The sequence below is a fragment of the Polypterus senegalus genome, chromosome 17 (assembly GCF_016835505.1).
Source record: "Polypterus senegalus isolate Bchr_013 chromosome 17, ASM1683550v1, whole genome shotgun sequence".
Taxonomy (NCBI): Eukaryota; Metazoa; Chordata; class Cladistia; order Polypteriformes; family Polypteridae; genus Polypterus; species Polypterus senegalus.
In genome coordinates, this window is record NC_053170.1 from 98399497 (window position 1) to 98427019 (window position 27523).

Consider the following 27523-nt stretch of genomic DNA (forward strand, 5'->3'; position numbering starts at 1 on the left):
GAATTGTCTGTAGACCTCCGAGACAGGATTGTCTCAAGGCACAAATCTGGGGAAGGTTACAGAAAAATATCTGCTGCTTTGAAGGTCCCAATGAGCACAGTGGCCTCCATCATCCGTAAGTGGAAAAAGTTCAAAACCACTAGGACTCTTCCTAGAGCTGGCCGGCCATCTAAACTGAGCGATCGGGGGAGAAGGGCCTTTGTCTGGGAGGTGACGAAGAACCTGGTCACTCTGTCAGAGTTCCAGAGGTCCACTGTGGAGAGAGGAGAACCTTCCAGAAGGACAACCATCTCTGCAGCAATCCACCAATCAGGCCTGTATGGTAGAGTGGCCAGACGGAAGCCACTCCTTAATAAAAAGGCACATAGCAGCCAGCCTGGAGTTTGCCAAAAGGCACCTGAAGGAATCTCAGACCATGAGAAACAAAATTCTCTGGTCTGACGAGACAAAGATTGAACTCTCTGGTGTGAATGCCAGGCGTCACGTTTGGAGGAAACCAGGCACCGCTCATCACCAGGCCAATACCATCCCTACAGTGAAGCATGGTGGTGGCAGCATCAGGAACTGGGAGACTAGTCAGAATAAAGGGAAAGATGACTGCAGCAATGTACAGAGACATCGTGGATGAAAACCTGCTCCAGAGCGCTCTTGACCTCAGACTGGGGTGACGGTTCATCTTTCAGCAGGACAACAACCCTAAGGACACAGCCAAGATATCAAAGGAGTGGCTTCAGGACAACTCTGTGAATGTCCTTGAGTGGCCCAGCCAGAGCCCAGACTTGAATCTGAACATCTCTGGAGAGATCTTAAAATGGCTGTGCACCGACACTTCCTATCCAACCTGATGGAGCTTGAGAGGTGCTGTAAAGAGGAATGGACGAAACTGGCCAAGGATAGGTGTGCCAAGCTTGTGGCATCATATTCAAAAAGACTTGAGGCTGTAATTGCTGCCAAAGGTGCATCGACAAAGTATTGAGCGAAGGCTGTGAATACTTATGTACATGGGATTTCTCAGTTTATTTTTAATAAATTTGCAAAAACCTCAAGTAAACTTTTTTCACGTTGTCATTATGGGGTGTTGTGTGTAGAATTCTGAGGAAAAAAATGAATTGAATCCATTTTGGAATAAGGCTGTAACATAACAAAATGTGGAAAAAGTGATGTGCTGTGAATACTTTCCGGATGCACTGTATAAAATTGCCTCCAACGCTGGTGAAAAGGGCACTAAATAAACTTCAAACATACTGATTAGGACCTAAAACAAATGGTTATCATATAGCATTACATGAAAAAAGAAGGTTTGCAGGTTTTCATGGTGGTTTGACCTCCACTTGAAGATAAGCAAACAATGCAGGGATCTAAATGACTTCTTAATTTTAAACAGAAACGAGGGAGTAAATTGAAATCGCTGTATGCTGCTATGAAAGGTATCTGAATACAGTGCCACTAGGTTTTGGCTTGTTAATCGTCATGTTAAGACTCAGATTGGCATGGCATGGATGGTCCTGTTTAAGAAGAGGAGAAAAAAAAAAGGTCTTGAAAAAGAAGAACAGGCCATTTAGCCCAATGAGTTTTGTGGATTCCTATGCATCTAAAAAGATGGCTAATACCTACATCACCACAAAGTCTCACTAGAAAAAAAATCCAAAATTGATTTCAAAAGTCCAATGATATAAAAACACAAACAGCAACATTTTAAGCATTTTTAATCAGCAAGTCATCTATATAAAATCATAATGTTCACTTTCAGATACTCCGACTATGCATTTACAGTTCTCCTTCACACAAATTCAGTCTGACACTCATTTTTATACGGCCTGAATATCCTAAAATATACAGCTTTGGGATATACTGTAGGAGAAATTGGGAGTTCTTAGAAATAAAAATTAAAAAAGACATGTATAGGAGAACATAAAAACTGCACTGAGACATTTTGCTTGAATGTAAACCCAGATGCCCTGTAACTATGATGTAAGACTGCATGGCTAACTGATTTACCAACCTGCAGTTCCCTTCCGTTTTAAAATAAATGACATAAAATATTGTTGAAGAGTTAAAATTCTGAAAAAAACTGTATAACAAGCATTGACGCAGCTTCATTAGCGTTTCTCTACTTTGTGAGCAGAGTGTTGTGCCTATTAACGCACAGTACTCTATTGTTACTTTGACAGTTGGGGGGGGGAATAAAAAATCTGACTAGGTATTCACCCTGCTTTGACAACTAACGCATGTTTTCTTTAAATTTCTTAAATAAAAGCAATTTTACAGTAACTTTCTCCTTTAAGAAAACATTACATATTATTGTACTAAATTTATTCCAGCACCGGCCTTGCATTAAAAAAAAAAAAAAACCTCACTTAAATGTATTATGCCTATTTAAGGAGGATGCATTTTATTTCAGGACCATCTTTCTTATGAGCATGTGCCCATTACTGTTAAAAGAACAACAACTCACCTGCAAAGGCATGTCTGGGTCAAACTCAAAAGTGGGGATCATTTTGGACCAAGGCTCGAACTTTTTCGTTTCAGGATCAATGTAGTAATCGAAAACTGTTCCTTGAGAGGGGAACTTGATAGTTTTGAAGTCTGTTGTCCACCACTTGCTAAATTCCACTCTGTAGTCTACCAGCTATGGGGAAGAATAAAAGGACAAAGTTTGATTATTATTGCATATTTCAAAAGGACAATTTTAGATGTAAATCGATAATTAAGCTCCAACAAAGGAAGGCTAACAGATTTAACATGGTACTGTACATTATATCAATCACTAAATCAACTATTATGTGTAAGTTTAAATAAATGAAACAGGATCAATACATATGTAAACTGAGTATGTCACACAAAATCAACAGTAAATATACATTTATTTAATATATCTAAATACTTTGTACATATAAAGATGCCCATAACTTTCATTTCCATATTCTTGCTGTCCCCGCAATCGATGAATTAATATGTTAAACTATATTTTACTAATTTCAACACAGCAGACTTGATTTGACTAAATGTTATTCTCTTAATTGACTCGGAGGCCAGCATGTATATATAAACAAACAAATATACAGTATACATATATAATGTGGACCATACACTATATAGCAGATCAATAGATAATGTAGCTCTGCCTGATCTCCACATTTGAACATGCAGTAGCCCACCAGATGGCATTATTGCTTGGGTTGCATTCTTAAGAGGTTCCTCTAACAGAAAAATTCTGCCTTCAGGAGACATCTTTAAGCAGCTGTCTGAAGCCCAATGAACACTTTAGCAAATCTTATTTATACTTTATGTTTCTGTAGTCATTTGACTTCTACTTGTAATGATTACAAAGAAAAACACAAATATCATGTTACATTGAAATCCTGCACATTTATAGTAATAAATATGTAACAAGAGTGGCTGAGGCAGTAGGGAGATGTGTGCATCTTGGTATTCATTTCATATAAACAAATAAATTCATGGTATATCTCAGTTGACGCATATATTTATCAAATTCACATCCACATATATCATGTCACACTACCTTTTAGATGCAGCCTGACACATTTATTAGTTAGATAGGCCATAAATATTACACACATTACAGCCACATTTCATTCCGCCTACTTTAACTTGAACCTCTGGGATCAATAAGAAAACAACTGGCCATGAGATAAAGAACCATAGAGGACTTGGTCTATTTGTCTCTGTCCTCAGGAATAAACTTGAAATCAGGAGTCTAGAAAGTCTACAGGAAGTCCATTGAGCTTGACTAACAACAAGGAATATAACAAGCTCCAAAGGACCACACTTTATGGGGCTGTACGCTTTAAGCAGAGAGGGGAGGGAAGGAGAAGTATATACACACAGTATATAGGAAAGGCGCGATTTAAATTAAATGTATTATCATCATTATATACTGTACAGTGGTTGCTGGGTAAGGGTTCAGCTGCCCTGTGACCCTGCCCTGGATAGGACAGTTAGGAAGACAGATGGATATATAATCAAATGCACAATACTATAGTACATTATACATAAACACACATAAATCCATTTATGAACCCATTTATTCAAATTCAGGTATATGGTGCGTTCTGAGCTCATTTCAGAAGCATTTCAAAGATGTGCAAATAACATACAAAAAATAAATAAGACCTGCATAAGACAGTTACAGGAACATGCAATTGTACTGAACTGGTGCTGTGTCCGGCTCCTACCTTGCACCCAGTTCAACCCATAATACCCTCATAGAATAACAAAACCTTGTGGAAAATTTAGGGATGAAAATAATACAAACATTTCATAACATTCTGAAAAACAATCCATTTGAGGGTTAAGGATGGCTATTGCTTAACTAGCCATAGGAGCTATATCCATTTTGGACAAATGTGATATTTCATTGACTACTGATAATTCTCCAGTCTCGCCTCTGGAACTTTCTCCCACAAGATATACACAATATTGACTTTCTTCCTACCTTTAAAATAGGTTTTATTAAGCTGGCTTATTCTGTTTAATATAAATATTAGTTGATAAATTTAAATTCAATTTTATGATTGTATTTATTCTGATTTTATTGTACTGTAATATTCTATTAATTTTATATTGTGACTGTTATTAACATGTTCTGTAAGATGTTCTTGTGTGCCTTGAAAGGTGCCTATAAATAAAAACTATTAATTATTATTATTATTATTATTATTATTAACTCATCATCAGCACCAGATGAAAGGCAGTAACCAATCCTGGTGAACATATTAATGCTTTATCTAAATCCAATTACAAACGCTTATACATTTAAGCAGAACTTCTAAACAGCAATCTTAGACATACCTAGTGATGTCCAGGGAGCCTATCCAGGACTAATTTCTTCTTTGTTTCCAGTGCTGCCAGAATAAGCTCTGACCCCATAGTGACCCTGAACTAGAAGCCACAAGACCTCATTAAGTCATAAGAACTCCTTAAAAGACAGACGTTAATTGAGCCAAATATTTTAGTATGATTGAACTTGTGTCAGCATCTATATGACACAATAAAATTCACTAATGCAATAAATCCCTCATTTATTGATAGTGGCAAGTTCATACATGTTTCTTCCTTTGCACCACTGTCCAAGATAAAATATTAAGCCAAGTCAGTCTGTGATAACATACTGAACCAGTGCCTTGACAGGAAATATGAAATGACACTTTCAAATATGAAATTTAAATCAGTTTCTTTACGTCATATAGCATTATAAGTACAAGGGTGCAAGTTGATATGTATTTAAGAAACACGATGAGTATGTGTGTGTCACAAACAGATCATACACTATAGTAAATGCAGTATGTTTGATGGTACGCCAAAAGTATACTCCCATCCATGTGTCCATACATATTCCAACCTGGTTGTGCGAGTAGTCAGAGTCAACAGCTGCAAGGCAGGCAAGACGTCTGGGCAGGGCGCCAGTCTATCACAGGACACACAAATGCATATCTACACAATCATGTTTTTGGGATTTAAGAGTTAAAACCACAGTGTTTCGGAAAAAGTCACATGGTCTTCAGAGGAACTTAAACTCCACACAAGTATTATCACAATGAGAATTTGAACCCCGGATTTAGGATCTGTGACTCAACAATGAAGAACACAGCTCCAACATGCAGTCCTAGGTGTTTTTATTTATGTGAAAAACGCAAACAACCTGGCAGAGCATTTAGGCTGGGGTTATATTTTGCATCCTTTTTATTCCTTACCAACACAGGCTTCTGCGCAAGTTTTGCGGATTAAATAAACACGTAGACTAAAATTTCTGTGTGAGATGCACATCGATTCTTTGATAAAGGAAACCTTTTTGCAGCTGGAAAAAATATACGGGTGGCTGCCCCAAACTTTTATAATGTCTTGGACTCGTTTTTATAACAGTGGCTTAGCAGGCAGGATACAGTCCCAGAAGAAACCGTGACTCGGACATGTAATGAATCAGGTAGGAAAGTACTGGGGCCGAGTTTCTTGGGGGATGTGGCTGTGCGTTTTGGGGGTCAGGAAGGACTCAGTACAGGCTCCGCTCCTCAAATACAACCCCGGGCCTATAACTTACCAAATGGAGAACATGAAGGGGACATACAGGCGTAGGCTGGTTTCTGGGTATGAAACAAAAAAGGCTTATTATGTTCTCTCGGAGGAGAGAGCTGAGCCGCCCATTGGGACAGAGGTCCCAGATAAATATGGGCTATCCCCAGTCCAGCAGGTAAAAATAATAAAAAACTGGACACTTGATCCAGAGAGATCAGTCCAGGAGCAGGCTATGGCCCTCAGGAAGCAGGTGGCTGTGTGGCTAAGGCCATTTGAATTAACCACCTGCCAAATAATACAACAGGTAGCCTGTCTCCTCTTTTTAAAAGGCCTACCTAAAAACTTTGCCCAGCCGGACTGGGGTGAATTCCATTCTATGGAAGAGCTTATAAAGCTCTTGAAAACACCCTAGCCAGTCTTAAACTCTGGGAGAGCAGAACTGCCCTCTAGTGTATTTCCTAGAGATCATGTCCTACTGAATGAGTCTCTTACACATACATCGGAGCCTGTTTGAGTTCCCGGGCCACCAGGCGTGCAACCTACCCGGGAGCGAGGCGGGATGTAGGTGGAAGGGGGGAGATAGTTTGTGTGCTCTTGCCAACACCCTGACGTGTTCAAATACAGGATTTGTAGTCATTAATGGTTATAAACTCCTTGCCCTGTTTGATTCCGGCAGCAACATTTCCATTGTTGATTGCCGATATGTTTTACTGCAACAGAGAATAAAAAAAAGACCAGTATTAAATGTATTCACGGAGACCTCTGGATGTACGACACCGCCCTGTGTTTCGTGAGTCCGGGAGGAACGCTAATGAAACATCATATGGCGATCCACCCTAATCCTCCCTTCTCAGCGATTCTAGGACAGGACTGGTCAGAAAATAAATGCGGTAAACTATTGACTACTCCTGATAAAAACTTAGGCCTCATTGTAGATGGGGATAACTTGTCTCAAGCTGTCTCCACGCCGTGTACACAGCCAGCGGAGAGAGATACGGAAGCCCATGAGGAGGACGGGGAGATTCCTGGTCCATCACAGGCAAATACATCATCCACCTGCGCCTCGACGAGTCGGGAGGAATCCCCTCCCCTTGAGGTCAGACCAGACCCTCTTTCCGACATTTACTTTCAGTTCAAACAGACACCGGCTTCTTTTAAAAGGGAGCAGTGGAACGATGACTCCCTATAATTTGTAAAAAATGCAGTAGTCCTGGTCAACGGCCAATGCACACATCAGCCCATGCCACAAGGACCTCACTTTGTAATAGAAAATGATCTATTATTTCGGGTCGCGGAACATGGGGCGGAGGTTCGGAAACTGTTGGCAATTCCACGAATTTACCGGCGGCAGGTTTGTGAATTAGCTCATGCCCACCTATTTGGAGGCCATTTAGGCTCCGAAAAAACTTTAGAGCGGATTAAGCTCAGATTTTATTGGCCGGGAATTAACGAGGAGGTTCGCCATTTTTGTATTTCTTGTCCAGAATGTCAATTGCGGCAAATTCCAAAGAAGGACCGTACTCCTCTCGTTCCCCTTCCCTTAATTGATGTCCCCTTTGAACGAATCAAGGTTGATATTGTAGGACGGACCCTTGGAGCCCTCAGCCCGAGGACATAAATATATATTAGTCCTCGTGGATTATGCGACCCGATATCCAGAAGCTGTTCCCTTGCACTCAGTTACATCTAAAGCAATCGCACGGGAACTAGTAATGAGCCCTGCTCATTCTTTGCTCACATAGACACCCTTAATTTCAGCGAGGAATTAACCTATAGACAAAGATGGGAGCTGGAATCAGCCATCCTGTCCGTCTCAGAGGTAGTGAGTGAAAATCCCGGATGGACCTCTCTGATTGCACACGACATAGTGACTGAACCTGGGGTTATAGTCCGAGAGCGCCCCTATAGACTTCCTGAGGCAAAGAAAGCAGAAGTGGAGCTGGAAATCAAGCGGATGCTGCAACTAGGAGTGATTGAGGAAAGTTTTAGTCCCTGGTCCAGCCCATTTGTCTTGGTAAGTAAGCCTGACGGCAGTTGGAGGTTTTGCAATGACTTCCGTCGGCTTAACCAGGTGTCCCTTTTTGATGCCTCGCGTGGATGACCTCCTCGAGAGACTTGGACAAGCTGAATTTTTGACCACACTTGACATGACAAAAGGGTACTGGCAGATTCCTTTAACGGACTCCGCGAAGGTCAAGACCGCGTTCAGCACTCCTAGTGGACACTGGCAGTATCGTGTTCTTCCATTTGGGTTACACAGGGCTCCTGCGACTTTCCAGCGTCTGGTGGACAAAGTGCTCCAACCTCATAATGCGTATAGTGCTGCCTATCTGGATGACGTAGTCAACAATTCAGCACAAGGAACGAACACGTACAGCAGGTCACTGCAGTATTGCGGACACTAGGAGAAGCCGGGCTTCATATTAATCCCAAGAAATGTTTCTTTGGATTGAAAGAAGCTAAATATTTGGGCTACCTGGTGGGTCGGGGTACTGTGAAACCAGAGTGTTCAAAAATAGATGCCATTGTTAAATGGTCCCGTCCGAAAACTAAGAGGCAGGTCCAAGCCTTTCTTGGGTTGGCCGGGTACTACCGCCGGTTTGTACCTTGGTTTTCAGAGAGAGCGGCGCCCTTGACTGATCTTACATAGAAGAGGGCTCCTAATCACGTGGTATGGACAGACAAGGCGGACGCTGCATTTAGTGACTCAAAACAGGCTCTTACGTCAGCACCAATATTAAAAGCTCCTAATTTTTTTCTACCTTTTATTCTCCAGACAGACGCTTCGGACACAGGCCTGGGTAAAGTGCTGAGCCAAAGCGTCGATGGTGTTAAACAGCCCCATCATGTACCTGAGCCGGAAACTGTTGGATCGAGAGACCAGGTATGCAGCGATGGAAAGAGAAGCCCTTGCGATCAAATGGGCGATTACACAGTTGAGGTACTACCTCTTGGGCCGGGAGTTCACTCTAGTAACGGATCAAGCTCCTTTACAGTGGATGGCCTTCACAAGGAGTCAAATCCACGGGTCACTAGGTGGTTTCTTGACCTTCAACCTTACAAGTTTTCGCTTATTCATTGTAAGGGTACTCTCCCTGCCAATGCTGATGCTCTCTCTCGTGCCCACGACCTCTCGGTGCAGGACGCCTGACCCGATGGGTCTGGGCTGAGAGGGGGGCCTTGTCACACACGTGCAAGTAGGAGGCAGCTAAAGGGCTCAAGTAATTGTAATAAAACATCCGACCAGGGGGCGGCGGAGTGCGCTGACCGTCTTTCTCAGTTCCCTACAGACCTTTCCCAGGAAATCCTGCAAGGTTCCGGCACCTCTGAAGACGTCACTTGCGAAGCCTGCCCCTTTGATGACGTCACTTCCGAAGCCGGCCCCTTTGATGACGTCAGTTCCTCTCAAGACGTTTAAAGCCTCCATCTTAGGCTACTATAGCGGTTCTGTTTTGGACTCTGAGATGCACATCAATTCTTTGATAAAGGAAACCCTTTTGCAGCTGGGAAAAACAATATACGGGTGGCTGCCCCAAACCTTTCTAATGTCTTGGACTCATTTTATATATATATATATATATATATATATATATATATATATATATATATATATATATATATATATATATATATATATATATATATATAATCTCACACAATATATATTGTACATAGACACAGATGTTTTTTCACGGTTGCTTTAATACACACAGCCACACATACATACAAGCACCAGCTCCAGCACCTTCATTAAGAGAACATTGTGATTTTCTGAAAAGTGTTCCAAAGGAAACTTTGAAACAAAAGAGGCAAAAAAGCTAATTAGAGAGAGATGGATAGGAGCTATTAAGGAATAGCTAATGTATACGTCCTAGCTCCATGACAGTTAGAAAACATCATTACTACTGAAACAGAAATGTACACAACCTGCTGTCTTCAAATGGGTGTCAAACTGCCAGACATGCCAAGAAGAAAGTAAACAAGACAGAAATCTCTAATGAATGGAGATTTCATCATCACTCTAGCATTTTTATTTTTCTTCAACAGTAAGGCTGACAATGACAACCAGGGAAGTTTATAGAAATACTAGATAACTGGAAACATCGGAGGCGTTTGCCAATTATTTTAGTTAATACAACTACTAAGAGAAGAGATGAAATGTGATGGATCATTTATTTGCACTTTGCAGCAAAATACAGCTGAGAAATGAAAACCATTTACATAAGAGGCATCAGACCTGGGGCTAAAATAGCTCTAACTGCAGTTTGCCTACCAGGCACATATAGGAGTAGGAGGGGCACCCCTGGAACTATCCTGCCTCATTTTCTCATATCTGTCTATGCCAATTTGAGTACTGTACAACTCTAAATTATGCGGTCTACATCAGTTCTCAGGTTACTCCTCTATTATAAAAATGCCACAACAACGGCAACGAGGAGTATAGCAAGGTGTGCTGCTGGGACAGCCACCTATGAACAGCTCACTGCCAAAATAGTTGAGTTGATGGCAATCTTCCTGCTTGACCCATCCACCAACATAATGGGGACTGGCAGGGGTGTAGGGCTGGTGTGGGCTCAAACACTTAGAGGTTACTACTTCGGTTTCCCAGTGGAAGGCCAAACAAGCTCATTACTGCCTAAGTGGAGTTTGTCCTTGTACAATTTAAATCATCTCGAATCTGTGAGTCATGAATTGCAAAAATTCAGCAAATCAATTGAGAACTGTACTATACCAGCTCAAAGGCTCAATTCCTGGCTTGTTGCTGCCCAGTGATCCTCGATTTATACTCACTTTAAATAGTAATAGTAGAAAGAACATTAATAATCACCACATATACAGAGTACAGTGAAATTCTTATTTGCACCTCTGACTAACAATGCAACAACATGTCACAAAGAATTTGATTTGAATTCGTAGAGAACATAAATCAAAACACCCAATACATTCCTCACTGTTTCTATGCTTCACTGACCTGAAACCTTGGGAGGAAAAAAAAACCTCTTTTTAGATATCCTTGTGATGTGCTTATTATTGTGGAGCCTTTTCTCCTTTATCTTGTGAGGACACGTTACTCTACAGTATCTACCCATTGACTCAAGCAGAAGGTTGGTGGGATGGAGACAGTTTACCTGTATTGTTGTATTTCACTTTGTTTCATAAAATAAAAAAGATCACAAAATAGACACAAACAAAAACCTGGGTGTGCTCCATCTTAACAGCAAACTGAATTGTACAGTACAATAAGGACTCCGGTCTTCTGAGGAGTGTGATGGGTGATGTTTTACCAGTTTGTTCTAACCAGTTTCTAAATCATTCACTTATTGCTGCCTTCAACTGATCTCACAGATTAATTATTTGACACATTTTTCCCTTTTATTTAGCACTTAGAAAAGTGGAGTAGTGTCAGGTTCACACTTACAGGAAAATAAGACATATTTGAATGTTTTCTGTATCTTTAAATGCTTACATTGTTTTTAGTTTTTTTTTTCTCTAATTCGCTTTTTCGTGTGGAGTTTGCTTTCTTCCTTGTACCTTGATACTGACAGTTAATGATAAGGAGCACAAATGACTGACGGTAGCAGCTACTTCAGTGTTACCCACTTGTGGGCTTATTACTAAACAATTGTCTAAATAACCACAAAATAAAAAATATATATATTTAACAGAAAAAAAAATACATTTTTACCCATCTACACAGAATAAATGTATGCTTCACTCAGGAAAAATATAGCATAACCAGTCAGTAATTTCCAGATGGTTGTAAAAATCAAAAACACCTGGGAAATAATGTCTTGCGTAATTAAGGTACACATTCAATTAAGAGAATAAACGAGTTGGGGAATAAACTTGCAGCAGCAGAGGGCCCCGAGGACAGAAGGTTGAGAACCATTGTTTTATACTGTCATGTGCTGGGTAGGATGGTGGACTGTACTGACTAGGAGACAGACAGCTGCATTACAGGCCTGATCCTAGGCACACAAGATAGAGTAGCAAAGAAAAAAAGAAAGGGATGATGGTAAAATTGGAGGCTATTATGACTAACAGCTCTGTGATGTGTAGCCCTGCAGTGGGCTTTAGCCACTAGCACATTCCAGTGTGCTTGGGGGCACTGCTACAGCCCACAGCTATCAGAATGTACAATGCCTCCTTTAATCATGTCCGTCTATATCCTAGCTGGTCATGACAGACCCATAGGCATAGAGATATAACATCTTTAGGATCTACATGCAATACAAGTTCATTGGAAATATGTGTATAATACTGGGATCCTGCACTTATGTAAAAGTTTCTGACTGTTCGTTTGTCTGTTGGAAAAATGTTTAACTTCAACAGTGGTTTAATAAGCATAGAATGGACAATTTTAAGAAATGCAATTTGTTTTTATTCACCAAATAGTTTACAACTCAACAAAAATATAAATGTTTGATATGATCACATACAATCATGAATCAAAATGTGAAAGATCCCTTTCGACACATCGATGAATATGTGTCAAGTACTCTCTAAAGCAGACTGTGAATCACAATAGTTTCAAGAACCTGAAAAATGGCTTGAGGTCAAGACCAAAGCTTTTAAATTACAGATAATACTTTTGCCAGATTGCAAGAGAAAAATTGATTAATCCGGGCTACATACGTAAGTAACTAAAGGATAGAACACCCCTATATGCCACTTTAAAATATGCACATAATATTCTCAATGCAGTGCCTGCAAGGTGTTGAGCTATTATTTGCTAAAAAGGCTCTTCAACCTTTTAAATTCCAAAAGGTAAAAAAAAACAGCTACTGAAAATCACTGAATGGAAGATGGGATTCATATTTATTGAATAGCCTTACAAATTACAGCAAGTGTAGCAGTAGACATTTTTTGTCTTTATATACTTTATTATATAAGGTATAGTCCCAATGGGAAGCCCTGCTGGGTTTCTTGGTATCCAGCAGGAGGAGCTGCAAGTAGGTTGCACAGGACCTAGAAGTGTTTCCTAGAAGCTACCAAGCCTCACCCAGGTAAGCTAGAGACCATGGAAAAGGACAACACTTGCCTTGGAAGGAGAAAACTGGAAAATATTTGAACTTCTGCTTATTTAATGATAGAAATCTGTAAGAAGGTAAAGTTTTTGATTTAAACGTTTATATGAAACTGGAATTGTTTCTAGTCAATCTGTGCTTGGGATTTGGAACTCTGCTATGCCCCATCCATCCATCGATCCATACACACAATTTGTTAGTGCACTAATGTATAAATAATAAGGTTAATATTATGTAATATTTGATAGTATAATGGCTAGTGAAATTAAATAAATAAGGTCTTACCTGATCCTGGAACATGGCACCACCAAAAGCCCATATTGCAGCAAAAACAAAATAAAGCTCATAAAGCTCCTTGGGACAGTCAGGAGGGGTGTTCTCTTTTGTTAAAAGACATTCAAGAAGGTGACATAGCATCTGTACCATGCTTTGTTCAGGAATTGGGATGATCTTCTTGAATCTGACAAGACACGAACAGAGAAAGAACAACATGTTCCATTTGTCAGCATTCTCAATTTTGTTCCTAGGTCTGTTACCGGATTTATGAAAATGTGCTTATTCTTTAGTGGCTGCTTTGCATTTTATGAATGAAGAGCTTTGCACACACCCAAAGAACAAGAGTATTATTCAGATAAAACATTACAGCAGCCACAAGATACCAAAAAATAAACAAATAAATAAAGTGTTCTGCATTGGACTGAATTTAATGTACAAAATTCTTGGCAAGAACCAAAGCCAGCATCCATTTCACCAAGATATGGGTATTTAGCAATACATTATAAAACTAATTGCTTTATATTAAACAGAAATGCGTTAGAAAAGTGTACAGTTTGGAATATTTGTGAATATCCAAAATTTGTGCAGTGAAGACACGAAGCTTACTCCCGAAACCCTTCATTTAAAATTTTTTTTGCATTTAGATAAGCACACCTACATTTCAGGTGTTTGCCCGAGGGCTTTCTATGCGATTTTTCAGCATTTCTATAATTGTTCTTCATTTCCTTTGTGGATATAGACATTTTGGTTTGATAAAAGGCCCGATTTTCATCTCCAAATTGCTCCTGTGTGACTTGTCTAGATATATCCTCATTATATGCTTTCTTTAGCATTTAATAAGATAATACTGCATGCTCTGATATATTGTGACAAGCACAAAATAAAAATCAATTGAACCAAATTAAAGTGAACATTTTACATGTGTTACCAAACATGCACAAACCCTCCATGAAAAAATAAAGCAACTCAAAAGGAATTAAAATAAAGCGTCATTGAAAAGAGCAAAAAAACACAACCCAAACTTGCAACATACCGGGTCCTTAGGGTGTCAAGGCAGATGGGAAGATATTTATCAAATAAAATGGTTAGGTTGGCCTTCTCGGACTGAACCTCTCTCTTGTCTATCCAGCTGGTGACAGGTGGATTCCAGCCCAAATCAGCTGGATTTATATACAAAATACCTAAAGACAAGCAAATTTTTATTTGAAATTTAAAACCTTAAACATGGTTTGTTGCAAATTACGTTAAAAAGAAAAACTGAAAATCAAAAATGAGATGACAAGTTGATAAAGGTGTTAGACCTGCTCTAGAGACAGTGGCTGGTGTGGCTGTTCGTAAATGGCTGATCTCGAAGACCAGCCTCATGGTGGGGTTCAGGGGTATTCTCTCATTGCTGGCCAGTGTTAGAACCTGGAGGAAGATTGAATGCAATTATTCAGAAAGCTGATGTCAGAAGTCTAAGAAAAATAAATCTCCTATAGACAGAGGTCAGTGCTTGTGTGTTTCATTTGGTAGCATTCTACTTTTTTTATTTAAATTTTTGAGGTAACAAGTAAAACATTCATCTTTGGTTGGTCTTAAAACAATTTTTATTATTAAATCCTTGTAAATATTTCTACCTTGTTGTCATCCATGACAGTATTAAGAGATTCAATCCACATGGGATCAATATCGCCATCCAGTACGATCCACTTGGGGCCATCATGGCTGATATTGGCCAACTCACGCATGATATTGGAGAACAGACCTGAAGAAGAGTTTAGAGGTTAAAAAGTTTTAAGTACTTGACTTGTAGAGCACCTTTAACAGTCATCAACATCAAACAAAAAAACAAAACTGAAAACATCGTAATAAGATTCAAACACCACACAAATTTACAGCGACATCCTGAGGCAAAATTGCAACAGTAAGATGCCACATGCACCTTTAAAATCATGTTGCAGAAAAAGTTAAATTATACTCCTAAAGGCAATCTTCTGTGATAAGCCAGAAAAAAAAAAATCCAGAAATAAAGCCCAAACATTCAACCAGTACAGACTTAACACCCTAGTTGGTTCCTACCTAGAGAGTTAAAAGGCAGCAGAATATTATTTACAAGATATGCTTATATAATAGCTATAGACGGCATCTAACGATTACAATTTTGCCACTTCTGATGTCAAATCAAAAGAGAGCCAAATCATTTCAAGAGAGCAACTAGACAACTTTTTGTGGACTTTGCCTTTGTAACACTTTGCTTTGATCTAGTGCAATTCTTAAAAAATGTATATAAAAAAAAAAACAAAAAAAAAAACAAACAAACCCATACCATTCTTGTAAAAGTACTTTTAATCTCTGTTTAGTCACTCTGTAGACTCCCATGTTCTAGTAAGTTTTCTCTAGGTACCCTTCTTTCCTTCCACATCTCAAAAGCAATTTATCCTTACAGGTGTGTACATGCATTTGTGTCATATCTGTAGTGTTCTCCTACCCTGCTGCATAGGCTCTAAAATCCCCGATCATGTGATGTGCTCAGCATGTTAGAAAAAGGAGAAATGGATGGATAATTTTCTCAGATTTTTTTTGTTTGCATTGTCTTATTAAAATTATTGATTTTGTTAACCCTGTTCTGTCCAACCTGGCCATTGGACCTTACTTTTATTCTATGTTAACTAATGTTGTCTTATTTTAATTTCTTATTTTGTCTGTTCTTTTCTTCATTATGTAAAGCACTTTGAGCTACTTTTTGTATGAAAATATGCAATATAAATAAATGTTGTTGTTGTTGTAACCATTTTGTAGTGTCCTAGCGCACAACAAGCAACGATAATTGAAGTGTACTGAAACAATCATTACCATTTAGTGACTACTTGTTCAAAAAATGTTATGATCTAATCAGGTTTTGTCTAACGATGAGAACATTTACTAGTCAGGTTACTGCTGGTCCTTTTTATGCAATTCAAGTCCTTTAAACACTTTATTATAAGCTATATTATTAATGACTCTAGTCACTTAAACATCTTGTTCCTGTCTATAGAAGTATAAAATTATCAGTCAGCAGATATCTTTAAAGTTTCAAGCTAAAGCAGCTGGCTGTGTAAGTATCAGACATTGGGTACTTGTGCAATGCACTGTAGATTTGACCGATTGATAGTACTGAAGGAATTCAAAATTTAGCTTGGCGATACTATCTGACAGCACTCTCCGCAGATGTTTTCTGCTAAAACTCCAAAAGCCCATCTTTGGTAGCAGCTCTGTCAATTAAAATTAAATAAGAAAAATTTGTGATTGCAAGTGCAATTTCAGCTCTGCAACTCATTAAAGATTTTCAACAAGCAAGCAGTGACATTTTGACAACATACCATTTACTGCAATTCACTTGAAGAGCTCAAATAAAGACTACTTTTGACCTGAGAATCCATATAGTATGCAGGTTTTCCTTTTTTCATCCATCCCACCGTGGAGACCACAGGACATATTAGGAATTACACTTCTTATGGGCAGCCCTGTTGGGTCCCATGGGTACCAAAGCCCCAGAAGGGCTGCCACCTAGATTCTTGGGGGAGACAATGCCCTGAATAATTCATCTTCCATTGTCCTTCTACACTATTGGCATCCCTGCCAGGTAAGGATCCTCAGTTCTACTCCAGCTGGAATGCCAGTCTCAGCCCGACATCATAGCAATTAACTTTTTTAATTAGGTTTCTAGAACAGAAAGAAGCTTACCATCCTTCCACTCTCGAGTAGATGGGTTTATGATGCCGAAGAGCTCATCATTTGTAACAGCTTTGGGGTTCAGGTCAGCCCAGACTGGCCTCCGCTTCATGTTTTGATAGGTTTTGTTCAGTGATTTATTAACTTGGGACTTGCCAGTGCCAGCATTTCCAACAACAAAGACAGAGTGACGCACAGCAAGCAGCTCCTCCAGCTGGACTACCTTTGGGGTGCAAAAATAATAAATAAAAATTGTTAGTGGGTAGGAAATGTGATTATTAATATGTCTGATGTTTGCAAGAAGATTCTTACAAGAACACACCATGACATGGCTTTGTATTTCTACAGTTGGACTGTAGACATGTTCACTAACTTGTCTGAAGTCCAAATCAGAGTTATTGTGGATATTTGGGAGGATGAACTAAGTAAGTATGTGCACTAAAACACAACATTTAATCTTAGGCCAAGGTTTTTTACTTGATAATGTTTGGGCTCTGGAGATAACATTGTATTGCTGCACACGTGGGTGAACTGAAAAATGAGGAATTGTTCTGACAATCTAAAATGACTTGATATACATGGAAAAGAGATTTCTGTCTTTAATTAAAACTGTAACAAAGATTTAACATCGCATATGTCAAGGGAAACCTCTGATAAATTAATTAAGTTACAGAATCAATATTCATTTTGATATAATCCTGAAATACAAACACTGTCACTGTTTTTTGATGAATAATTAATGTATTGTCAATATATGCAGTTGAAACAACAGCATTTAAAGATATTGCTTAAAAACACGCACCATCAACAGTAAATGAATTGCATTCTTGAGTTTCAATCAGATGATGCATATCTCATACAACATATCGAACTACTGTTAAAACCTTGTCTTTTAATGTATAACGTATCAAGACTATGGCTGTTTCTAAAATCATTAAGGCAAGTGCGCACAAGATTTGTACAGCGATAAAAATCATCATTTATCATTAATTTATAAATCAAAGTATGCAACTTGAAATTATCACCCATATAAAATGAGCCATCATAATGCAGCCTGATCCAATAACCCATTGTATTGGCTATTAATACTCGAATTTGAGAAGCATGGTGGCACAGTAGTTTGTGCTCCTATCTCAAAGCTCCAGAGCATGAAATTTGGAATGTCAGCCTTTTCGTGGCATACATGAAATTTGCACATTTTCTATCCCTTTCCATAGATTTCCAATTAGAAACCATATTTTCATCCCAAAACATATGTGTAATATTAATTGGTGGCTCTAAATTGGTCCGATACGAGAGAGTGTGACAGTGTGCAGATGTTTACCTTGTCCAGGCCCAGGCATAGTACCCGCCTTGTATCTAGTGTTTTCAGGTTAGGAGGTGAAAGTATGAACTGGATAGAACAGGTTCAGTAGTGGATGGATGACAGATTATTTTATTTTTTTCTTTCATTGACAAATTTGCACTGGCCAGTAACATTTCTGTTTTTCTGTCTTATCTGGTTCTTCCTCAGTGTTGCACAATTTACGTTAAGTATTTGTATGTATAACACCAGCATTTTCTCATAATTTCCCGCTTTCTTTCCTAGTTGCCAAAATATTCTTTTACTTGAGGAGAGGAAAGGTTGGGAGCTTGCACTGATACATTTGATAAGCATCCAAATCTGTGGCTATGCATTTATGGTTGAACTTTATTGTTCCCATTGTTATTATTAGCCAAGGCAGCGTAACACTTAAGATACAAGTGGTTAAATTCCTTTTGCTTTTCCAATTGGAGTATAGAGAGGCGAGGTCAGTTGCTCATGGTCAAACAGTGTCAGTAGTGGGATTTGAACCCACAACCTCAGAGTTTGAAGTCCAAAGCCTTAACCAAAATAGCTGACTAATTCTAGCTTCTTGGAGCAACAGGTAACTTAAATTCAAATAATTTGGACCTAGTCACACTGCTATTACTTTGACATTCTAACAATGTGGCTGTTAGCTTAGGAATGGTTAGGAGTAAGCATAGGAAGTCATAATAAAAATATAATGAATTATCCTCCTTAGCGTTAAACCCGAGCATCACTCGGGCTGTAGAAACACTGCTAAAAGCATTAGAACACTCGAGATGAGAACAGGTCATTCAGCCCAACAAAGCTCGCCTGTCCTATCCACTTATTTCCTCCAAGAAAACATCAAGTCGAGTTTTGAAAGTCCCTAATGTCTTACTGTCAACAACACTACTTGGTAGCTTATTCCAAGTGTCTATCGTTCTTTGTGCAAAATGTACCCTTAACAAGTTTCCAACTGTGTCCCCGTGTTCTTGATGAACTCATTTTAAAATACAAGTCTCGATCCACTGTACTAATTCCCTTCATAATTTTAAGCACTTCAATCATGTTTGATTTCACCTTATTTAATCTGAGCAGCTCATCTCCCTCTACAAATTCCAAATCCCTCAGTACCTCCTTAGTAGTTGCGTTTACCTCTGGGAGGTTATCCACTTGCTCACTTGTAAACACCTCAGAAAAATGTAAGTTTAGGGCATCTGTTATTTCACTGTCTGTATCTTTTAATTCCCTTTACTATTCCTGATGAACTTGACCTCCTCCTTAACTGTTCTTTTACTACTAAAATACTGAAAGAATCTCTTGGGTCTTCTTTCGCCTTATCTGCTATATTCCTCTCCAACTGTCTTTTAGCCTCTCTGATATCCTTCTTAATGGTTGCCCTCATGTTCTCATACGCCACGATTCTCTTTGCAGTCATTAGTCTTATATGCCTTATACAGCAGTTTTTCCTTTGCAACTTCTTTTTAAATCTTTATTAATCCATCGTGGAGTTTTTTTTAGTTTCCTATTACTTCCAAATTTAGGTATGTATCTGTCCTGCATTACATGTAAAACATTTTTAAACCTGTTCCACTGCTCCTCGACTGTCTCCACATTTAAAAGCTTATCCCAGTCTATCCTACTTAGACTTTGTCGCATCTGCTCAAAATTAGCCCTACCAAAGTTCAACTTAACAATTTTAGTCTTTGCATCTGTACTCTTACAAAATACTGAGAATTGTATTACATTATGGTCACTTGACCCTAGTGGTTCAATCACCTCTACACCCTCAATTCTATCCTGATTATTACAGAATACTAAATCCAGACAGGCTTCACCCCTTGTTGGTGCTTTAACATGCTGTGTTAAAAACAGTCTGATTACTTCTAAAACTCCTGCTCTTGTGCTCCTCCATCTGTAAGGTTATCCCAGTTAATATTTGGATAATTAAAGTCCCCATGACTATAATATCCCCTGTAAACTTGCCTTTTGATATTACTAAAAGATGTGTGTTGAAATTACTGTCTGAATTGGGTGGTCTATAACACACTCCTAAAATAAGACCTTTCCCTAATATTTTCCAGGCGAAGCCACATGTCCTCACTAAGATGGGGCTCATCATCCAACTGAAGATGACTTACATTTAATTCCTGTTTGGCATAAACAGCAACCCCACCTCCTTTTCTGTTCTGTCTATCCTTCCTAAAAAATGTGTATCCCTCTATGTTACACTCATCCCCATCTTTGTTATTTAGCCAGGTTTCCGTTATTGCTATAATATCATAATTATGCTCTGCTACATACAACTCCAACTCACTTACCTTATTTTTGATACTTCTAGCATTAAGGCAAGCTATTTTAATGTGTTAATCCTTCTACATTTACGTGTTTGCTTAGAATTTACATTACTATGCATTTTTATTTCTACACCATTGTTTGTACTTCCTTGTATAGATCTAAATCTGGCCTGTCCTTAACTCCCTGCCCCGCAATTCCCTAGTTTAAACAATCCTCGACTAGCCTACATATATGCCTCCCCAATACATTGGTGCCCCTCCGGTTCAGATGTAACCCGTCACAGGAGAACAGGTCCCATCTGTTCCAAAAGGAGTCCCACTGCCCCAGAAACCTATAACCTTCTACCCTGCACCAAGATTTGAGCCACGCTTAAGCCTTCTAATCTCCTCAATCTTACCTGGACTGGCGTGGCACAGGCAGAACTTCAGAGAAGACTACCTTGTCAGTTCTGCTCCTCAGCTTGGTACCTAACTCTTTGAATTTGGATCGCAGAACTGACAGACTACCCTTATGTATGTCATTTGTTCCAACGTGGACAATGACAACTGGATCCACCCCCGCTCTGGCCAAGGGCCTATCCACCCTTCCAGGGAGGTCTCCCACCTGTGCTCCCGGAAGGCAACACACCGTGCGAGACTCTCTCTCTCTCTGGAGCACACCTGCGCTTCAATCCCCCTAATGATTGAGTCCCCAACTATCACTACCTCTCTCTTTTTAGGAACTGGTTTTAAGGTGGCCCGTTGAGGCTCCTCAACCCTGCCTACCACCTCAGAATTGTCCGAGTCACCGTCCAGCTCCGCAAGGACATAACAGTTAGACACTTACAATTCTGGGGTTGATGCCCCCGGACAGTGTGCACCCTTTACCTTACGCCTTGTGACCGTGACCCACCTATTCCTACCTGTCTGGTCTGGAAACTCCCGCGCCACCTTAGGGGTGCAAACTCTCTTTCTAAAGGACACCTGGGCCAAGACCGCCAATTCTCTATTACAACACAGGTCAGACAACTGGCTCTTCCAAACCATCATCTAAAAAGTCCAACATCCAACAGGACTTGCATTGCACTGGCCTCATTATTAAAATTTGATTTGGGATTACTAAGCTGCCTTAACTTTTTTTTTTTCCTTAAAATTTAATTTCTTCTTCTTTCGGCTGCTCCTTAACTTAAATGGTAACACTAAGATCTGCTACAGATATTTTACACCTTTTCCCCTTAAGCTCCTGTACTGTTCTCCCTCTAAGCTGCCTGCTATTTGCCTTTCTATGAGGTTTACTTTTCTCGGTCTCTTCTCCTAACTTTGCGCTCCTCTTACTTATAAGCTCTTCACTCTCACCGTTTGTATTCCCCTGTATTATTGAACCAATACGCTGTCGCCCACTTAACTGTTCTACCTCTGGACCGCCAAGGTCTGTTTAATCTAAAATAAACAAATAAATAAAACTTTACTACCTTATTTGCTCCTACTGCTCCTTGTGCCTGATCGGCGTCTTAACGCAGGCCGCTTACCTGTGCACTACTGAGCTTCCACCTTTTACTGCTTTGAAGTCAGCTGCGGCCTTTTTTTTCTTTTCCTTTGAACTAAGGAATCGCTGCTACGACGACATGGTTATATATTTACAAATGCCGATATCAGTTACTGCTGCTTTCTACCCTGCCTCCTCGATGCTAATTCAAATATAGATAACAAGAACAGATACAAGTACAAATAACTTATCCAAGCGCACTTCCAAATAACCAGCTATTTTTGCTCTTGTGCGGGGCGAAAAACAAAGCAAAAAAAACCCTTCTAAAGGGAAAAAAAGCTTTAAAAATTTCCACACCGTTCCTTAGCGGTTTTTAAGAGCAAAATGTATTTTTTTTTATTTAAATCTCACACCACAGAACAAACCAACAACTCTTAACAGACTTTTGCATTTGCCAAGCACACGTCAGCACAAAGCACACGTGACTCTCAGCTCCCTCTCTCAGCTTCGCAGTTATTAGTCCTGAGTTTCACTTGTGCAACAGTATAGACACGTCTTCCACAAGACCAGAAGACTACTTGGGCTGTAAAAGTGCCAACAGTGTTCGTAGTGAGCATCACTCTGGTAATGGTATAGGCATGTCTTACGTAAGTGTCAGGCCCGAGCGTTACCTGTGTAAAAGGTGTAGACATGTCTTCTCCTAGCCTCATAATGGTGTCTCATAAGAAACACCTCTCATCAGCAGTGATAAAGTCGATCTGCATTCAGGCAGTGAAATTTAAATGGTCAGTGAAACCAAAAGTGATTCGGAGTATCCGAATGTGACAATTCATTTACACACGTGCAGTGTGCTGTGCATATTAAACATTATTATTTGTGACATTATAATACTTTCTATACTTTCTCTGACTTAATACTTTTTAGTGTTTTGCACATTTTACAGTAGATAGAAGAGATTTAACAAAAATGTAATTTTTTCAAGCCAAAAAAATGCAACGAGAAAAATAAACGCTAAGGAGGCTAACTAAGGCTCTGAAAATTGATAGATGGAATCTGACAGCATAACATGAGTCTGCAACACTATGATATGCCTCAATCATTCATCCCTCCATTTCTAAAGTCTATATCTAGTTTTATCATGAACTTATAATCTTAACACTATTTGGCTCACATTTCCCATAAAGAACTCCACTATAATTTCAAAAATTCATGTCCATAGCATGGAGTCCACCTATATAGCACTTGCACCCACACATCGCATGTCCCAACAGTGATATCTGTGTGATGGATTTGTTTAATACAACCTGCTATAAGCTGACCCAGTGCAGTTCAAACCAACCCCATCAACTTGATAAATTGCTGCTCTGCATACTGTCACAGAGAGGTCAGCCTAAATATTGTCATCATGTCATATGTCAAAAAATATCCGAAAACAACCAAATGCTTTACTTACATTGGCTTTCTTAAATTCTGGACATTTATTGTGCCTAATGTGCCATCGAGACTGGCCCAGTTGACCTATTGTACTATTGCCAATTCCTCTGAAGTTAGACTCTAGCTTTAATGCTCGCTGTTGTTCGTTGATTCGCACAAAACATCATCATTTCTACTTGGCCTTTGGCCTCCTGAAGATTAAACTTATTTCCCTGAGGCTTGAATCTCTCATAATTCTGAACTCCATTACCCATAAGATAAAACCCTTTACTCTGAAGTTAAGGACAGGTTTATACTGTTGCTGCAAAACACCATCCTTCAAAATGCTCCAAGCCTTAACTAATAATGTACCATGTGTAGAAACAAAGAATACATAGATTTTGCAGTGGTTTGAAAAGTAATAGGGGGAGCTTGTGTGTGAGGTTATGCGAGATCCCTAATGAAAGTGGGAAGCTGGGGGGAAAGAAGGGGCTAATGTACCCAGTAAAGACAACCAGGACATTGAAATGGCCCATAAAAAAGAAACATCTGTAGTGCTGAGGAGATGTACTATAGATGGCAGAATAACTGTACATTTACAGAGCTGGACACAGAAATGCACGTCTTGTTATTCTGCAATCCAATAACAACAAAATCAAATATACTCAGTTTAAAATTCTATTCAAACTTACACTCAGAATCTGTTTCATTGTCCTAGGGATTTTCAGCCTAAGCAGAAATAACCCAGGACAAGTCACAAGTTCAGGAGGCTAAATTCCCACTGTTCAGCTTGATCTTTTATGATTGTGGAGGGAAAAAAAGCAACAGAGAAACTCAGAATGGCACAGGGAAAATTGTAAATTCCAGATTAGGCCCTTGAAGGTGTGTGGGAGAATTTCTGACCCTGAAGATGTCTACAATGGACAGGTACCGCCCTCATCTTGAGGTCGTGCCTTGCACATCTGGCTGCCAGAATTTTGCAGATACAGCCTGAACGAAGCAGACCTTCATTGTTGTAGACAGAGAGGAGACAGATTGCACCCACCACACAGCAAACGAAATCAGTATCCAGATTAGGACCCGAGTGCAGCCATGCAATGGGTGACACCTCAGCACCACACTAGTTCAGATGGAGTGGAACAGTGCGAGTTAAAAAAAAAAAATGGTGGCTGGAGTGCCAAAGCAGCATTAACATAAACAAAAGAAGTCACTTCTCATCATCAGACTAAAAGGAGGACAGTAGTAAGAACACCAGGAAGATGGAAAATGTTGCTACAAATTCTTACAAGATTCCTTTTAAAGACAGAATAGGAGAGAACCTGTGCACTAGAGAGTAGCAGACCACATCAGAGGTTGAGACGGTCTAAAAATGAGCAACGTCTTTTCCAGGAATCAAGTTGACTCATTCAGTGGGGGGCAACTGCCTTGGAGATTTGGCAGGAGGCCACAACACTGCTAAGCTGCAGAGAATCATTCAAGAATGGAACTGTGAAGGCAGCCATTTTAGTAGACTTTAGGCTCCTTGCCATTTTATTGGATTAAGAGTGTCAATAGGAGGGTGTCATAATAATAAAAAGTTCTTTATGATTAAAAATACTTATTATGGGATACAATCTCCAAATTCTAAATGGGCAAAACTGATAATGTAGTAAGAGTGGCCTGTTTATGAACATACAGTATATAATATTTTAGAGAAATAAAGACAAGTATAGGCCAACAGGGTAAAACTAAAATGTATATATTAAAAAAAAATCCCAGGTTTGTTTAAGGTCTAATGCTTTTCACAGCACATACAAACAAAACAGAAAAAAGCAAAATAAAACCATATACTGATGGGTCATGTTGTTGTCAGTAATGCAAGAGGAAACTTGGAAAAGAATAGAAATCAGTTAGGAACATTCTACAAGAAGTAACATTCAGGTGCGTTTGGGACTTAGTTAACTGATCTGAAAGTTGGAGCATTTTGCATATTTTAGTAACTTCAAAAAGCCTGTTATCACATTTTTATTTATTAAATATTTTTGTAACATTGACACACATTTAAAAATGACAATGATAATGCATAGACTATATTAAAAGTAACCAAAATGTGAACCACATAGATAAGAGTAATGTTGTGCAAAATTTGTACAAAACTGAGACTTGTTCCTTCATCTTGACAACAGTCAACATGAAGTACCTGTAGATTGTGTCAAGGGCTATCATTCACTTAGGAATCACATGAAGTAGATTCATTTATGCCCTTTGTTGGGATAAGATGTCTAGACAAAAGTGACTTAAGATGGTGTGAAAATAAACAACAACAATCCACAGTCTGCCATGTGATTCTAGTTATTTATAGTGTATGCTCAAGAATATGTTGATTCATCTATTTAGAGATTTTTTTCCAGTTTCTGTTAATTATTCTTGTCCCCTACACATCTGCTTTGTTTTGATGAACAAAGACTACAGTATCCTTGAGTGTACATCATTGTTCCAGATATGGGTTTATTTCTGGTATTGTATAGTTTTGCCTGTTTGGCAGCTCCAAAGGTGATGTTTAAACTCTCAGGTGAATAACATGTACTGTACAGACAGACAAGAAATATCAACCATGCTGTTGAATGAATTTAAAACATACATGTGTAGATGGTTTAACATAAGATACATGCCCATTTAGAAAGACACATATACTAGTGTACTATCTAAAGCTTAGTAAAGGGCCAGAGATCCAAGCAGTATTCAAATAAGATCTGAAACCCAAAAGGCACTAAACGTGTTTTTGTGCAGCGACAGGTCCTTGTGTGGCCCATAAATACTGTTCTTGCTTACTTACATCACTCACTATGACAAGAACAAAGCTAAAATAGAGACCAACTGGAAAAAGTCAAGTGACAATTAAGTCGACTTATGCTTCACTGATGACATTTAATCTTAGCCTGCTCATTGTTTATGTTCTACTAGCTCTCCTTGTCCTTACGATTTTTGTCCAAGCACACAAGCAAGATATTTACCCACATCTCAAAGACATGCATACAAGGTTAATGAGTTAGTAAATGAGCCTTGCATTGGACCAGCATCCCATCGAACACTGGATCCAGCTTTGCACCCAATGCTGTCCAAAAGGGGCTTGGCTTCCTTCCACGGTATGCTGTGTAATGTGGCTTCAGGAAAAATATAGATGGATGTGCCCGAGGTGCCTAGCAGATTTACTCCTATTCACTGGAGGGCTTGTCTTGAATAAAGCTTGCACTATTTGAAAACCCCACTGTGCAGCTCTTTTAAATGCATACAATTTCTGTGAGCCATTCTTTTGTTATTACAAAAGCATCAAATTGTCAGCATTGACTGTGTACAGATTTGATTTCTAATGCATCTGGCACCAATGCCCTCTTACCGTCTTACAAGCTCAATTCTCGTGTGGTCTGTAACCTGGTTTAACCTGGAAGAGAAGCTTTTAATAAGGGATAAGAGTCAAGTAATTCCCTCAGCTGCTTCGTTCAAGGCCTCGTTCTCTTATTTACAGGAGAATGTAACCACTTGTCAATCAAGCTCCACATAATCTACTTACTTTAAGTACAAAGTTATCTTCAGCCTGCAGTTTGAGCTCAAGAATAGAATTCTTCACAACTTTTTCAAAATCTAAATCTCTCTTCCTGGGCACCTCCACAGCTGGGAAGAGATCTCCAATCAGTCCCATGAAGACTGGCATGTCATCTGTCACAATTTTGGGAATATTGAAGTCCCTGAGAGCTCTCATCAGCACTTGGTCTTCAGGCCTTCCTGGGTCTCCTCTCTTCAGAGAGCCAGCTACAACCAGCACAGATTTAATGGCTCGCAATCCCCAATCATAATGATCCTAAGGAGAAACAAGTAGAAAAAGAGCTAATCACATTGCCAAACATGCTGCACGTCAATCTATGCCTAAAAAACTATTTGTCATGTCTGATACCTCTCTACATTGAGAATCAGCAACCCCTTAAATTCTTCATTCCACATGCACCTTCAGCCTGCTCAGCTACACTGGAAG

General features: G+C 39.3%; 1 protein-coding gene across 1 annotated transcript in view; it reads right to left on the bottom strand.

The window, feature by feature from the left end:
- The window catches only part of dnah9 (dynein, axonemal, heavy chain 9), a 262350-nt gene that overhangs the window by 165611 nt on the left and 69216 nt on the right, over window positions 1-27523 (bottom strand). Inside the window, exons 32-38 of the mRNA XM_039739325.1 lie at window positions 27065-27352; window positions 17043-17253; window positions 14957-15084; window positions 14639-14747; window positions 14371-14518; window positions 13347-13521; window positions 2456-2629 (exon numbers count right to left, since the gene is read on the bottom strand). Coding sequence (XP_039595259.1) covers window positions 2456-2629; window positions 13347-13521; window positions 14371-14518; window positions 14639-14747; window positions 14957-15084; window positions 17043-17253; window positions 27065-27352 — 1233 coding nt within the window. The remainder of the gene's footprint in view (window positions 1-2455; window positions 2630-13346; window positions 13522-14370; window positions 14519-14638; window positions 14748-14956; window positions 15085-17042; window positions 17254-27064; window positions 27353-27523) is intronic.